This window comes from Heterodontus francisci, chromosome 25 (genome assembly GCF_036365525.1).
Source record: "Heterodontus francisci isolate sHetFra1 chromosome 25, sHetFra1.hap1, whole genome shotgun sequence".
Taxonomy (NCBI): Eukaryota; Metazoa; Chordata; class Chondrichthyes; order Heterodontiformes; family Heterodontidae; genus Heterodontus; species Heterodontus francisci.
The window spans coordinates 16,304,983-16,320,391 of NC_090395.1; the positions used below are offsets into that span (position 1 = coordinate 16,304,983).

General features: G+C 46.6%; 1 protein-coding gene across 5 annotated transcripts in view; it reads left to right on the forward strand.

Annotated features, from left to right (window-relative positions):
* Positions 1 to 15,409, forward strand: part of cacna1sa (calcium channel, voltage-dependent, L type, alpha 1S subunit, a) — a 722,633-nt gene that overhangs the window by 704,107 nt on the left and 3,117 nt on the right. For 4 of the 5 annotated variants that reach the window (XM_068056917.1, XM_068056913.1, XM_068056914.1 and 1 more), the window contains one exon: positions 8,607 to 8,699. In XM_068056917.1, the coding sequence (XP_067913018.1) occupies positions 8,607 to 8,699 (93 nt within the window). Of the gene's footprint in view, positions 1 to 8,606; positions 8,700 to 12,824; positions 12,918 to 15,409 lie in introns of all 5 variants that reach the window. The other variant, XR_010977454.1, reaches the window with a different exon arrangement.

Consider the following 15,409-nt stretch of genomic DNA (forward strand, 5'->3'; position numbering starts at 1 on the left):
CTGTATATCACACACACGGGGGACAGTGTCTGTATATCACACACACGGGGGTACAATGTCTGTATATCACACACATGGGGGACAGTATCTATATGTCACACACATGGGGGACAGTATCTATATATCACACACATGGGGGACAGCATCTATATGTCACACACATGGGGTACAGTGTCTGTATGTCACACACACATGGGGGACAGTATCTATATATCACACACATGGGGGACAGTATCTATATGTCACACACACAGGGTACAGTGTCTGTTTGTCACACACACAGTGGTACAGTGTCTGTATATCAAACACACGGGGGACAGTGTCTGTATATCACACACATGGGAGACAGTGTCTGTATGTCACACGCATGGGGTACAGTGTCTGTATATCACACACATGGGGGACAGTGTCTGTATGTCACACACACGGGGACAGTGTCTGTATGTCAAACACACGGGGGTACACTGTATATCACACACGGGGGACACTGTCTGTATATCACACACACGGGGTACAGTGTCTGTATGTCACACACACGGGGTACTGTGTCTGTATGTCACACACACGGGGGTACACTGTCTGTATATCACACACACGGGGGACAGTATCTATATATCACACACATGGGGGACAGTATCTATATATCACACTCATGGGGGACAGTATCTATATGTCACACACATGGGGGACAGTATCTATATATCACACACATGGGGGACAGCATCTATATGTCACACACATGGGGTACAGTGTCTGTATGTCACACACACATGGGGGACAGTATCTATATATCACACACATGGGGGACAGTATCTATATGTCACACACAAAGGGTACAGTGTCTATGTCACACACACATGGGGGACAGTATCTGTATATCACACACATGGGGGAAAGTGTCTGTATGTCACACACATGGGGGACAGTGTCTATATGTCACACACATGGGGTACAGTGTCTATATCTCACACACACGGGGGTACAGTGTCTGTATGTCACACACATGGGGGTACAGTGTCTATATCTCACACACACGGGGGGTACAGTGTCTGTATGTCACACACATGGGGGACATTGTCTGTATATCACACACATGGGGGACTGTGTCTGTATATCACACACATGCTGTACAGTGTCTATATGTCACACACATGGGGGACAGTGTCTGTATGTCACACACATGGGGGACAGTGTCTGCATGTCACACCCATGGGGGACATTGTCTATATCTCACACACATGGGGGACAGTGTCTGTATGTCACACACACGGGGGACAGTGTCTGTATATCACACACCCGGGGGACAGTGTCTGTATGTCACACACACGGGGGACAGTGTCCGTATATCACACACATGGGGGACAGTGTCTGTATGTCACACACATGGGGTACTGTGTCTGTATAGCACACACATGGGGGACAGTGTCTGTATGTCACACACACGGGGGTACTGTGTCTATATCTCACACACCTGGGGGACAGTATCTCTATGTCACACACATGGGGTACAGTGTCTATATCTCACACACATGGGGGACAGTATCTATATATCACACACATGGGGGACAGCATCTATATGTCACACACATGGGGTACAGTGTCTGTATGTCACACACACATGGGGGACAGTTTCTATATATCACACACATGGGGGACAGTATCTATATGTCACACACACAGGGTACAGTGTCTGTATGTCACACACACAGTGGTACAGTGTCTGTATATCAAACACAAGGGGGAAAGTGTCTGTATATCACAGACATGGGAGACAGTGTCTGTATGTCACACGCATGGGGTACAGTGTCTGTATATCACACACATGGGGGACAGTGTCTGTATGTCACACACACGGGGGACAGTGTCTGTATGTCACACACACGGGGTACTGTGTCTGTATGTCACACACACGGGGTACAGTGTCTGTATGTCACACACACGGGGTACTGTGTCTGTATGTCACACACACGGGGGTACAGTGTCTGTATATCAAACACACGGGGGACAGTGTCTGTATGTCACACACACAGGGGTACAGTGTCTGCATATCAAACACACGGGGGACAGTGTCTGTATATCACACACACGGGGTACAGTGTCTGTATGTCACACACACATGGGGGACAGTATCTATATATCACACACATGGGGGACAGTATCTGTATATCACACACATGGGGTACAGTGTCTGTATGTCACACAGACATGGGGTACAGTGTCTCTATCTCATACACTTGGGGGACAGTGTCTGTATATCACACACATGGGGGACAGTGTCTGTATGTCACACACATGGGGGACAGTGTCTATATGTCACACACATGGGGTACAGTGTCTATATCTCACACACACGGGGGTACAGTGTCTGTATGTCACACACATGGGGGTACAGTGTCTATATCTCACACACACGGGGGGTACAGTGTCTGTATGTCACACACATGGGGGACATTGTCTGTATATCACACACATGGGGGACAGTGTCTGTATATCACACACATGCTGTACAGTGTCTATATGTCACACACATGGGGGACAGTGTCTGTATGTCACACACATGGGGGACAGTGTCTGTATGTCACACCCATGGGGGACATTGTCTATATCTCACACACATGGGGGACAGTGTCTGTATGTCACACACACGGGGGACAGTGTCTGTATATCACACACACGGGGAACAGTGTCTGTATGTCACACACACGGGGGACAGTGTCTGTATGTCACACACACGGGGGACAGTGTCCATATATCACACACAAGGGGGACAGTGTCTGTATGTCACACACATGGGGTACTGTGTCTGTTTAGCACACACATGGGGGACAGTGTCTGTATGTCACACACACGGGGGTACTGTGTCTATATCTCACACACATGGGGGACAGTATCTATATGTCACACACATGGGGTACAGTGTCTATATCTCACACACATGGGGGACAGTGTCTGTATATCGCACACATGGGGGACAGTGTCTGTATGTCACACGCATGGGGTACAGTGTCTGTATATCACACACTTGGGGGACAGTGTCTGTATGTCACACACACGGGGGACAGTTCTGTATGTCACACACACGGGGGTACACTGTCTGTATGTCACACACACGGGTGACAGTGTCTGAATATCACACACACGGGGTACGGTGTCTGTATGTCACACACACGGGGTACTGTGTCTGTATGTCACACACACGGGGGTACACTGTCTGTATATCACACACACGGGGGACAGTATCTATATATGACACACATGGGGGACAGTATCTATATATCACACACATGGGGGACAGTATCTATATGTCACACACATGGGGGACAGTATCTATATGTCATACACATGGGGTACAGTGTCTGTATGTCACACACACATGGGGGACAGTATCTATATATCACACACATGGGGGACAGTATCTATATGTCACACACACAGGGTACAGTGTCTGTATGTCACACACACAGGGGTACAGTGCCTGTATATCAAACACATGGGGGACAGTGTCTGTATATCACACACATGGGGGACAGTGTCTGTATGTCACACGCATGGGGTACAGTGTCTGTATATCACACACATGGGGGACAGTGTCTGTATATCACACACACGGGGGTCAGTGTCTGTGTATCACACACACGGGGTACAGTGTCTGTATGTCACACACACGGGGTACTGTGTCTGTATGTCACACACACGGGGGACAGTGTCTGCATGTCACACCCATGGGGGACATTGTCTATATCTCACACACATGGGGGACAGTGTCTGTATGTCACACACACGGGGGACAGTGTCTGTATATCACACACACGGGGGACAGTGTCTGTATGTCACACACACGGGGGACAGTGTCCGTATATCACACACATGGGGGACAGTGTCTGTATGTCACACGCATGGGGTACAGTGTCTGTATATCACACACATGGGGGACAGTGTCTGTATATCACACACACGGGGGTCAGTGTCTGTATATCACACACATGCTGTACAGTGTCTATATGTCACACACATGGGGGACAGTGTCTGTATGTCACACACATGGGGGACAGTGTCTGCATGTCACACCCATGGGGGACATTGTCTATATCTCACACACATGGGGGACAGTGTCTGTATGTCACACACACGGGGGACAGTGTCTGTATATCACACACACGGGGGACAGTGTCTGTATGTCACACTCACGGGGGACAGTGTCCGTATATCACACACATGGGGGACAGTGTCTGTATGTCACACACATGGGGTACTGTGTCTGTATAGCACACACATGGGGGACAGTGTCTGTATGTCACACACACGGGGGTACTGTGTCTATATCTCACACACCTGGGGGACAGTATCTCTATGTCACACACATGGGGTACAGTGTCTATATCTCACACACATGGGGGACAGTATCTATATATCACACACATGGGGGACAGCATCTATATGTCACACACATGGGGTACAGTGTCTGTATGTCACACACACATGGGGGACAGTTTCTATATATCACACACATGGGGGACAGTATCTATCTGTCACACACACAGGGTACAGTGTCTGTATGTCACACACACAGTGGTACAGTGTCTGTATATCAAACACAAGGGGGAAAGTGTCTGTATATCACAGACATGGGAGACAGTGTCTGTATGTCACACGCATGGGGTACAGTGTCTGTATATCACACACATGGGGGACAGTGTCTGTATGTCACACACACGGGGGACAGTGTCTGTATGTCACACACACGGGGTACTGTGTCTGTATGTCACACACACGGGGTACAGTGTCTGTATGTCACACACACGGGGTACTGTGTCTGTATGTCACACACACGGGGGTACAGTGTCTGTATATCAAACACACGGGGGACAGTGTCTGTATGTCACACACACAGGGGTACAGTGTCTGCATATCAAACACACGGGGGACAGTGTCTGTATATCACACACACGGGGTACAGTGTCTGTATGTCACACACACATGGGGGACAGTATCTATATATCACACACATGGGGGACAGTATCTGTATATCACACACATGGGGTACAGTGTCTGTATGTCACACAGACATGGGGTACAGTGTCTCTATCTCATACACTTGGGGGACAGTGTCTGTATATCACACACATGGGGGACAGTGTCTGTATGTCACACACATGGGGGACAGTGTCTATATGTCACACACATGGGGTACAGTGTCTATATCTCACACACACGGGGGTACAGTGTCTGTATGTCACACACATGGGGGTACAGTGTCTATATCTCACACACACGGGGGGTACAGTGTCTGTATGTCACACACATGGGGGACATTGTCTGTATATCACACACATGGGGGACAGTGTCTGTATATCACACACATGCTGTACAGTGTCTATATGTCACACACATGGGGGACAGTGTCTGTATGTCACACACATGGGGGACAGTGTCTGTATGTCACACCCATGGGGGACATTGTCTATATCTCACACACATGGGGGACAGTGTCTGTATGTCACACACACGGGGGACAGTGTCTGTATATCACACACACGGGGAACAGTGTCTGTATGTCACACACACGGGGGACAGTGTCTGTATGTCACACACACGGGGGACAGTGTCCATATATCACACACAAGGGGGACAGTGTCTGTATGTCACACACATGGGGTACTGTGTCTGTTTAGCACACACATGGGGGACAGTGTCTGTATGTCACACACACGGGGGTACTGTGTCTATATCTCACACACATGGGGGACAGTATCTATATGTCACACACATGGGGTACAGTGTCTATATCTCACACACATGGGGGACAGTGTCTGTATATCGCACACATGGGGGACAGTGTCTGTATGTCACACGCATGGGGTACAGTGTCTGTATATCACACACTTGGGGGACAGTGTCTGTATGTCACACACACGGGGGACAGTTCTGTATGTCACACACACGGGGGTACACTGTCTGTATGTCACACACACGGGTGACAGTGTCTGAATATCACACACACGGGGTACGGTGTCTGTATGTCACACACACGGGGTACTGTGTCTGTATGTCACACACACGGGGGTACACTGTCTGTATATCACACACACGGGGGACAGTATCTATATATGACACACATGGGGGACAGTATCTATATATCACACACATGGGGGACAGTATCTATATGTCACACACATGGGGGACAGTATCTATATGTCATACACATGGGGTACAGTGTCTGTATGTCACACACACATGGGGGACAGTATCTATATATCACACACATGGGGGACAGTATCTATATGTCACACACACAGGGTACAGTGTCTGTATGTCACACACACAGGGGTACAGTGCCTGTATATCAAACACATGGGGGACAGTGTCTGTATATCACACACATGGGGGACAGTGTCTGTATGTCACACGCATGGGGTACAGTGTCTGTATATCACACACATGGGGGACAGTGTCTGTATATCACACACACGGGGGTCAGTGTCTGTGTATCACACACACGGGGTACAGTGTCTGTATGTCACACACACGGGGTACTGTGTCTGTATGTCACACACACGGGGGTACACTGTCTGTATATCACACACACGGGGACAGTATCTATATATCACACACATGGGGGACAGTATCTATATATCACACACATGGGGGACAGTATCTAAATATCACACACATGGGGGACAGTATCTATATGTCACACACATGGGGGACAGCATCTATATGTCACACACATGGGGTACAGTGTCTGTATGTCACACACACATGGGGGACAGTATCTATATATCACACACATGGGGGACAGTATCTATATGTCACACACACAGGGTATAGTGTCTGTATGTCACACACACAGGGGTACAGTGTCTGTATATCAAACACATGGGGGACAGTGTCTGTATATCACACACACGGGGTACAGTGTCTGTCACACACGCATGGGGGACAGTATCTATATATCACACACATGGGGGACAGTATCTGTATATCACACACACGGGGTACAGTGTCTGTATGTCACACACACATGGGGGACAGTGTCTGTATCTCACACACATGGGGGACAGTATCTGCATATCACACACATGGGGGACAGTGTCTGTATGTCACACACATGGGGTACAGTGTCTATATGTCATACACACGGGGGAAAGTATCTATATGTCACACACATGAGGTACAGTTTCTGTATATCACACACATGGGGGACAGTGTCTATACATCACACACATGGGGTACAGTGTCTATTTGTCACACACATGGGGGACAGTATCTATATGTCACACTCATGGGGGACAGTATCTATACCTCACACACATGGGGGAAAGTATCTATATATCACACACATGGGGTACAGTGTCTGTATGTCACACACATGGGGCACTGTGTCTATATGTCACACACATGGGGGACAGTATCTATATGTCACACACACGGGGGACAGTGTCTGTATATCACACACATGGGGTACAGTGTCTGTATGTCACACACACATGGGGGACAGTATCTATATATCACACACATGGGGGACAGTATCTATATGTCACACACACAGGGTACAGTGTCTGTATGTCACACACACAGGGGTACAGTGTCTGTATATCAAACACATGGGGGACAGTGTCTGTATATCACACACATGGGGGACAGTGTCTGTATGTCACACGCATGGGGTACAGTGTCTGTATATCACACACATGGGGGACAGTGTCTGTATATCACACACACGGGGGACAGTGTCTGTATATCACACACACGGGATACAGTGTCTGTATGTCACACACACGGGGTACTGTGTCTGTGTGTCACACACACGGGGGTACACTGTCTGTATATCACACACACGGGGACAGTATCTATATATCACACACATGGGGGACAGTATCTAAATATCACACACATGGGGGACAGTATCTATATGTCACACACATGGGGGACAGTATCTATATATCACACACATGGGGGTACAGTGTCTATATGTCACACACATGGGGGACAGTAGCCATATATTACATTCAGGGTAAATACTATCTGTTTATCGTACACACAGTGTACAGTATCTGTATATCATACATGCGGGGGTACAGTAACTGTATCACACACACGAGGTACAGAATGTATATATCACACACGAGGTACAGTGTCTATATATCACACACATGGGATCAGTGTTTGGATATCGCACGCACTGGGAGGTAGCAGTGACAGAGCTGAATTAGTAACAGTAAAATGAACAATAATGAAATGATAAATCAATGACCTGTGTTTCCCATTCAGACGGGTGTAATCAGTATTGTTGGTGTATAATACCACATCCTGTGATTGAATTGGTGCGTCACCATGAGAGGGCTAAATTCTTGCTTGAACTCCTGAAAATCTCTTTAATGATTAAATTTATATTACAGCATATTAACATTTTTCATGTTTATGTTCTGTGCAATTTCTTTAGCTGTTCTACACTCTATCAATCAATCTGGACTCTTTACTTGATGATCTTGATTTATAGAGTACAAACTGTGTCTGGTGTGTGATGTAGTACGGGAATGGCCCAGTCAGTGTATGGTAATGCAGCGTCCAGTCTGTGATATTAAAAATATTCTGTGTTTACCCAGAGTGCAGATGTGAATAGAATCGGTGAACTCCATGACAGATTGGAGAACATGGAAAGAGACAACACAGTCCACATCATCAGCCTCGTACAACAGGTATATTCATCATATTCTGCATTGTCCGGTTGGCTCAGTTCGCTAGCTGGCCAGTTTGTGATGTAGAATGACACCAAAAGCGTGGGGTCAATCCCTGTACTGGCTGTAGTGGTGCATGGAAGTACATGCCTCCTCATGTTGACCCATGCTTGAGGATTGCCCCTCAGCCAATACGTTACCATCTATCTCAGTACTGGAGAGAGATGGCTTTAGGATTACAGCTTGAACAACCACACTGTTCCTCTCACACGGTGTTCCTCACCACTGAGTCTCCCACAGAATTCACATCGCAATCTCACACAGCGGCCAGGATTTTATGGCCCCCCCACCGCCCCCCACCCCCACCCCCACCGCCGAGGTGGGGTCAGAGACATGGGGGCATGGAGAATCATGATGGGAGGGGCAGAGGACCCGTCGCCTCCCCGTCACCAACTGATCTTCCTGAGGTCAGAATAGGCTGACAATGGCCTTCCCACCCAGAGGCCAATTGGGATCGTACAGGGGGGAGGGGGGTGCTTCTGCCACGCAAGGAGAATGCCTTGCAATTTGAGGTGCCCACCCTGTGGGCTTGGCGGAGGCTCCCTACGTCGGCAATCTGTGGCCCACGGAGGACCCCCACCGGGAACTAGTTTACCCCCAGGAACCCCTTCCCCCGGACTGCATGACCAACCTGCCCCCACTCCCCCTTTGTTGGGTCATTCCGGACTGGCCCTGGCAACCCCACCTCATCTACCTATGCTCCAGGGTTCTGACGCTGGGCCTGTGTCCAAGACCTTTACAGTACCGGCAGTGGCCACAGCTCCTGGTGGTGTTGCCAATACTACTGAGCTTCTGGCCCACTGATTGCCTAGCAGCTCTTGGAGGTGGGATCACCATCTTTAAAGGGACAGAGATCCCAGTTCATGAAACATTGATTTAAAAAGACTGGAGGATCGCTCCCTGGGGGAGGTAGGGCACTAAAAGGCAGAGGCAGGGTTCCCAACCCATCCCCCACCTTCCTTTTCGACCCGGTACCGGGAACCCATCTCCATCACAAAATCCAGCCCAGAATCTGCATCACAATCACACACAGAATCCAAATCACAATCTCACACAGAATCCAAATCACAATCTCACACAGAATCCAAATCGCAATCACCCACAGAATCCAAATCACAATCTCACACAGAATCCACATCACAATCTCACACAGAATCCACATCACAATCACACACAGAATCCACATCACAATCCCACACAGAATCCACATCACAATCCCACACAGAATCCACATCACAATCACACACAGAATCCAAATCACAATCACCCACAGAATCCAAATCACAATCACCCACAGAATCCAAATCACAATCTCACACAGAATCCAAATCACAATCTCACACAGAATCCAAATCGCAATCACCCACAGAATCCACATCACAATCTCACACAGAATTCACATCACAATCACACACAGAATCAACATCACGATCCACACAGAATCCACATCACAATCACACACACAATCCACATTACAATCCCACACAGAATCCACATCACAATCTCACACACAATCCACATCACAATCTCACACAGAATCCACAGCACAATTTCACACAGAATCCACATCACAATCACACACAGAATCCAAATCACAATCACACACAGAATCCAAATCACAATCACCCACAGAATCCACATCACAATCACACACAGAATCCACATCACAATCTCACACAGAATCCAAATCACAATCTCACACAGAATCCAAATCGCAATCACCCACAGAATCCACATCACAATCTCACACAGAATCCACATCACAATCACACACAGAATCCACATCACAATCCCACACAGAATCCACATCACAATCTCACACACAATCCACATCACAATCTCACACAGAATCCACAGCACAATTTCACACAGAATCCACATCACAATCACACACACAATCCAAATCACAATCACACACAGAATCCAAATCACAATCACCCACAGAATCCACATCACAATCACACACAGAATCCACATCACAATCCCACACAGAGTCCACATCACAATCTCACACACAATCCACATCACAATATCACACAGAATCCAAATCACAATCTCACACAGAATTCACATCACAATCACCCACAGAATCCAAATCACAATCACCCACAGAATCCAAATCACAATCACCCACAGAATCCACATCACAATCACCAACAGAATCCACATCACAATCTCACACAGAATCCACATCACAATCACCCACAGAATCCACATCACAATCACCCACAGAATCCACATCACAATCCCCCACAGAATCCACATCACAATCTCACACACAATCCACATCACAATCTCACACAGAATCCACATCACAATCACACACACAATCCAAATCACAATCTCACACAGAATCTATATCACAATCACCCGCAGAATCCACATCACAATCACCCGCAGAATCCACATCACAATCTCACACAAAATCCAAATCACAATCACCCACAGAATCCACATCACAATCACCCACAGAATCCATATCTCAATCATCCACAGAATTCAACATCACAATCTCATGCAGAATCCAAATCACAATCACCCACAGAATCCACATCACAATCACCCGCAGATTCAACATCACAATCTGACGCAGATGTCATGAGAAACTTTTTATGTTGTCTGATGCAACATAAATGAGATGCATGGAGTCTAGGTTTTTGAAGACCTCAAACAGGTTTATTAACAGATAACAACAGATACAGTGCAGAGCTAACTATTTACAGAACTTGCTTCTTGGTGTTATAGTAGCAGTGTGGTGTGGTGTTTGCCACTAACAGCATGCTGCGTCAGGCCAAAAAGACGTCCTGTCTATCACACTGACAGTCACATGACTGCATCCATCTACTTATTTCATTAGCATACTAAGATCTTAGAGGTACATTACTCTTAATGGCAATCACACAACAACAAAATCCTGTTCTGCTGTTCAATGAGATCATGGCTGATCTTGGACTTAACTCCGTATATCCACCTTTGCCCCAAATCCCTTAATTTCTCTGGATAACAAAAACCTATCACTCTTATTTTTAAAACAAGCAACTGTTCCAGCATCAATTTCCTTTGTAGAAGAGAGTTCCAAACCTCTACCACCTCTTGTGTGAAGAAATATTTGCTAATTTCACTCTAATCTTTTGACTATACCCACATTCCTTGACTGCCCCAACCAGGGGTACATACTTTCTCCCAATATGCCCTCTCTGTTCCCATTAATTTTTTGAAATCTTCAATCAAATCATCTTTAATCTTCTAAATTCCAGGGAATACAACCCTAGTTTGCGTAATCTCACCTCATAATTTAACTGCTGGAGTCCAGGTATCATTCTGGTAAATCTACGCTGCAATCCCTCCAAGGCCAATATATCCTTCCTAAGGTGTAGTTTCAGGAATTGCTCACTGTATTCCAGGTGTGGTCTAACCAGGGCTTTGTATCGCTGAAGCAAGAGTTCCACCTCCTTGTATTCTATTCCACTCCTCAGTCCTCTGCTATGCACATCCTGTACCATTTGTGGGAACTCCAGGACACTTCTTGTGTCCTGGACAACCACACGTGCAGGAAGTGTTGTCAGCTGGAGGAGCTTGAGCTCTGTGTTTTGGTGCTTGAGCAGTAGCTGGCATCACTGCAGCACATCCGTGAGGCTGAGATTTTTGTGGATAGTAAGATTCTGGAGGTGGTTACCCTGCAACCTAAGGGTATGCAGGCTGAGAGGGAATGGGTGACCACCAGGCAGTCAAGGAGGAACAGGCATGTAGTGCAGGAGTCTCCTGAGTGCATCTCACTCTCCAACCAGTATTGAGCTCTGAATACTGGTGAGTGCAACCTGAGCCAAGTCCACGTCACCATGACTGGCTCAGCTGTACAGTGGGCCAGGAGGAAGATTAGGAAAGCAATGGTGATAGGAGATAAAACAAGAAATGCTGGAAATACTCTGCAGGTCTGTCAGCATCTGTGGAGAGAGAAGCAGAGTTAACGTTTCAAGTCAGTGACCCCTCATCAGAATGGTGATAGGGGATTCTATAGTTAAAGGAAGAGACAGGGTGTTTCTATGGCCGCAGATGTAAATCTTGTCTGGTGTGTTGCCTTCGTAGTGTCAGGCTCAAGGATGTCACTGAGCAGCTGCAGATCACTCTGAGGGGGAAGGCCGAACGTAGAATCACAGAATATTTACAGCACAGAAGGAGGCAAGTTGATCGTTCATATCAAATCTCCTCTCAACCTTCTCTTCTCTAAGGAAAACAGCCCCAGCTTCTCCAATCTATCCACGTAACTGAAGTCCCTCATCCTGGAACCATTCTCATGAATCTTTTCTGCACCTTCCCTAACGCCTTCACATCCTTCCTAAGGTGCGGTGCCCAGAATTGGACACAATACTCCAGATGAGGCTGAACCAGTGTTTTATAAAGGTTCCCACTTTTGTACTCGATGCCTCTATTTATAAAGCTCGGAATCCTGTATGTCTTATTAAACACTTTCTCAACCTGCCCTGCCACCTTCAACGATTTGTGCACATACATCCCCAGATCCCTCTCCTCCTTCACCCCTTTTTTGAATTGTATCTTTATTTTATAATGCCTCTCTTCGTTCTTCCTACCAAAATGTTTCACTTCACATTTCCCTGCATTAGATTTCTTCTGCCACATGTCTGCCCAGTCTGTCAGTCTGTCTATGTCTTCTTGAAGTCTGCCACTCTGCAGGAGAATCTTATTGATCACTATGTTTCTGACCCAATGAGGAAGGAGGCACTGCTGGATCTGGTTCTGGGAAATGAGGTGGGTCAAGTGGATCTGTCCTGTGTAAATTAGAATCAAAGGTTGACAGGCTGTAATGGAACAATGGACTGCCTTTAAAGAGGAGATGGTTCAGGTGCAGTCGAGGTACATTGCCATGAAGCAGGGATGGTAGGGCAACCAAAGCCAGAGCGTCCTGGATGGTGCAAGAGTTGGAGAGTAAGATGAAGCAGAAAAAGGGTGTGTATGGCAGATATCATGTGGACAATACAAGTGAGCTCCAGGCTGAATATAAAAAATTCAGAGTGGAAGTGAAAAAAGAAAAAAAAAAGCAGCAAAGCGAGAGCATGAGAAGAGGCCAACAGCTAACATAAAGGAAATCTAAGTCTTCTAAAGGCATATAAATAATAAAAGGATGGTAAAAGGAGGAGTTGGGCCTAGTAGGGACCAAAAATGGGATTTACAGATGGAGGCAGAGGGCATGGCTGGAGCGCTAAATGAGTACTTTACATCCGCCTTTACCAAGAAAGAAGATGCTGTCAAAGTCATAGTGAAAGAGCCGATAGTTGAGATACTGAATTGATAAAGAGGAGGTATTAGAAAGGCTGGGCTATACTTAAATTTGATAAGTCACCAGGACTGGATCAGATGCATTGGAGGATACTAAGGGTGGAAATTACAGAGGTATTGGCCATAATCCTTCAACCCTCCTTAGATACAAGGGTGGTGCCAGAGGACTGGAGAATTGTGAATGTTACACCTTGAGTATTGCGGAAAATAGAGACACGTTGTCAATTCTTGTCGTCTTGCACTCCTCAGCACAATCCGCAAGAATAACCAATGTAAGGGAAAACAGCAACTTATATTGTATGAGAAGAGAATGCTGATTGGTTGGCAAGTGAACTCTGATTGGTAGAGGCGTTGCCATGGAGAATGCACCAGTTTACAGTTACTGACGGTTAACTGCCAAGCTTTGTTTGAAATTTAAACCAGGCAGCTTGACTTATGAACGGGCCTAAGGCCATCATTTTCGGCCCTGAAAAGTGCCCTGTCTACCTCAGGTTACCCTGGAAGGGTAATGCATCCCAAAAATTTGAGCATCAGGTGAAGCTAGCTGTTTCACGCTGCTACTATGCAGTAGCAACACGTGTGATGTTTGCCACTAACAGCATGCTGTTGTCAAGCCAAAAAGACGTCCTGCCTATCACACAAATAAGTAATGTGGTATTTGAATTTCAATGCCAGTACGTCCCAAAGACTGGCGGATCATATCAAACAACATGTCTCTTCCACTGTTTACCTTGCCCGTTGCAAACAGTTTAACCTCAGTGGTGGGACAACTTGTAGAAACAATAATCAGGGACAAAGTCGCTTAGACAAAGGTGAATTAATTAAGGAAAGCCAGCATGGATTTGGTAAATAAAAACAGAATGTGTAGGAAATACTCAACAGATCTGGCAGCATCTGTGGAAAGAGAAACAAAGTTAATATTTCAGATTGATGACTTTTCATCAGAACTGGCAAAGGTTAGAAATGTAATAGATTTTCAGCAAATGAAAGGGGAGGGGGAGAAGAACAAAAGGGAAGGTGTGTGATAGAGCAGAGGGCAGAAGAGATTAAATGACAAAGATGTCACGGAACAAAAGGCAAAGAGAGTGGTCATATTAGGCAAAGCATTTGTTTTATTTATTTTTTATTTAGAGATACAGCACTGAAACAGGCCTTTCAGCCCACCGAGTCTGTCCTGACCATCAACCACCCATTTATACTAATCCTACATTAATCCCATATTCCTACCACTAGGGGAAATTTACAACGGCCAATTTACCTATCAACCTGCAAGTCTTTGGCAGTGGGAGGAAACTGGAGCACCCGGCGAAAACCCACACAGTCACAGGGAGAACTTGCAAACTCCGCACAGGCAGTACCCAGAATCGAACCCAGTT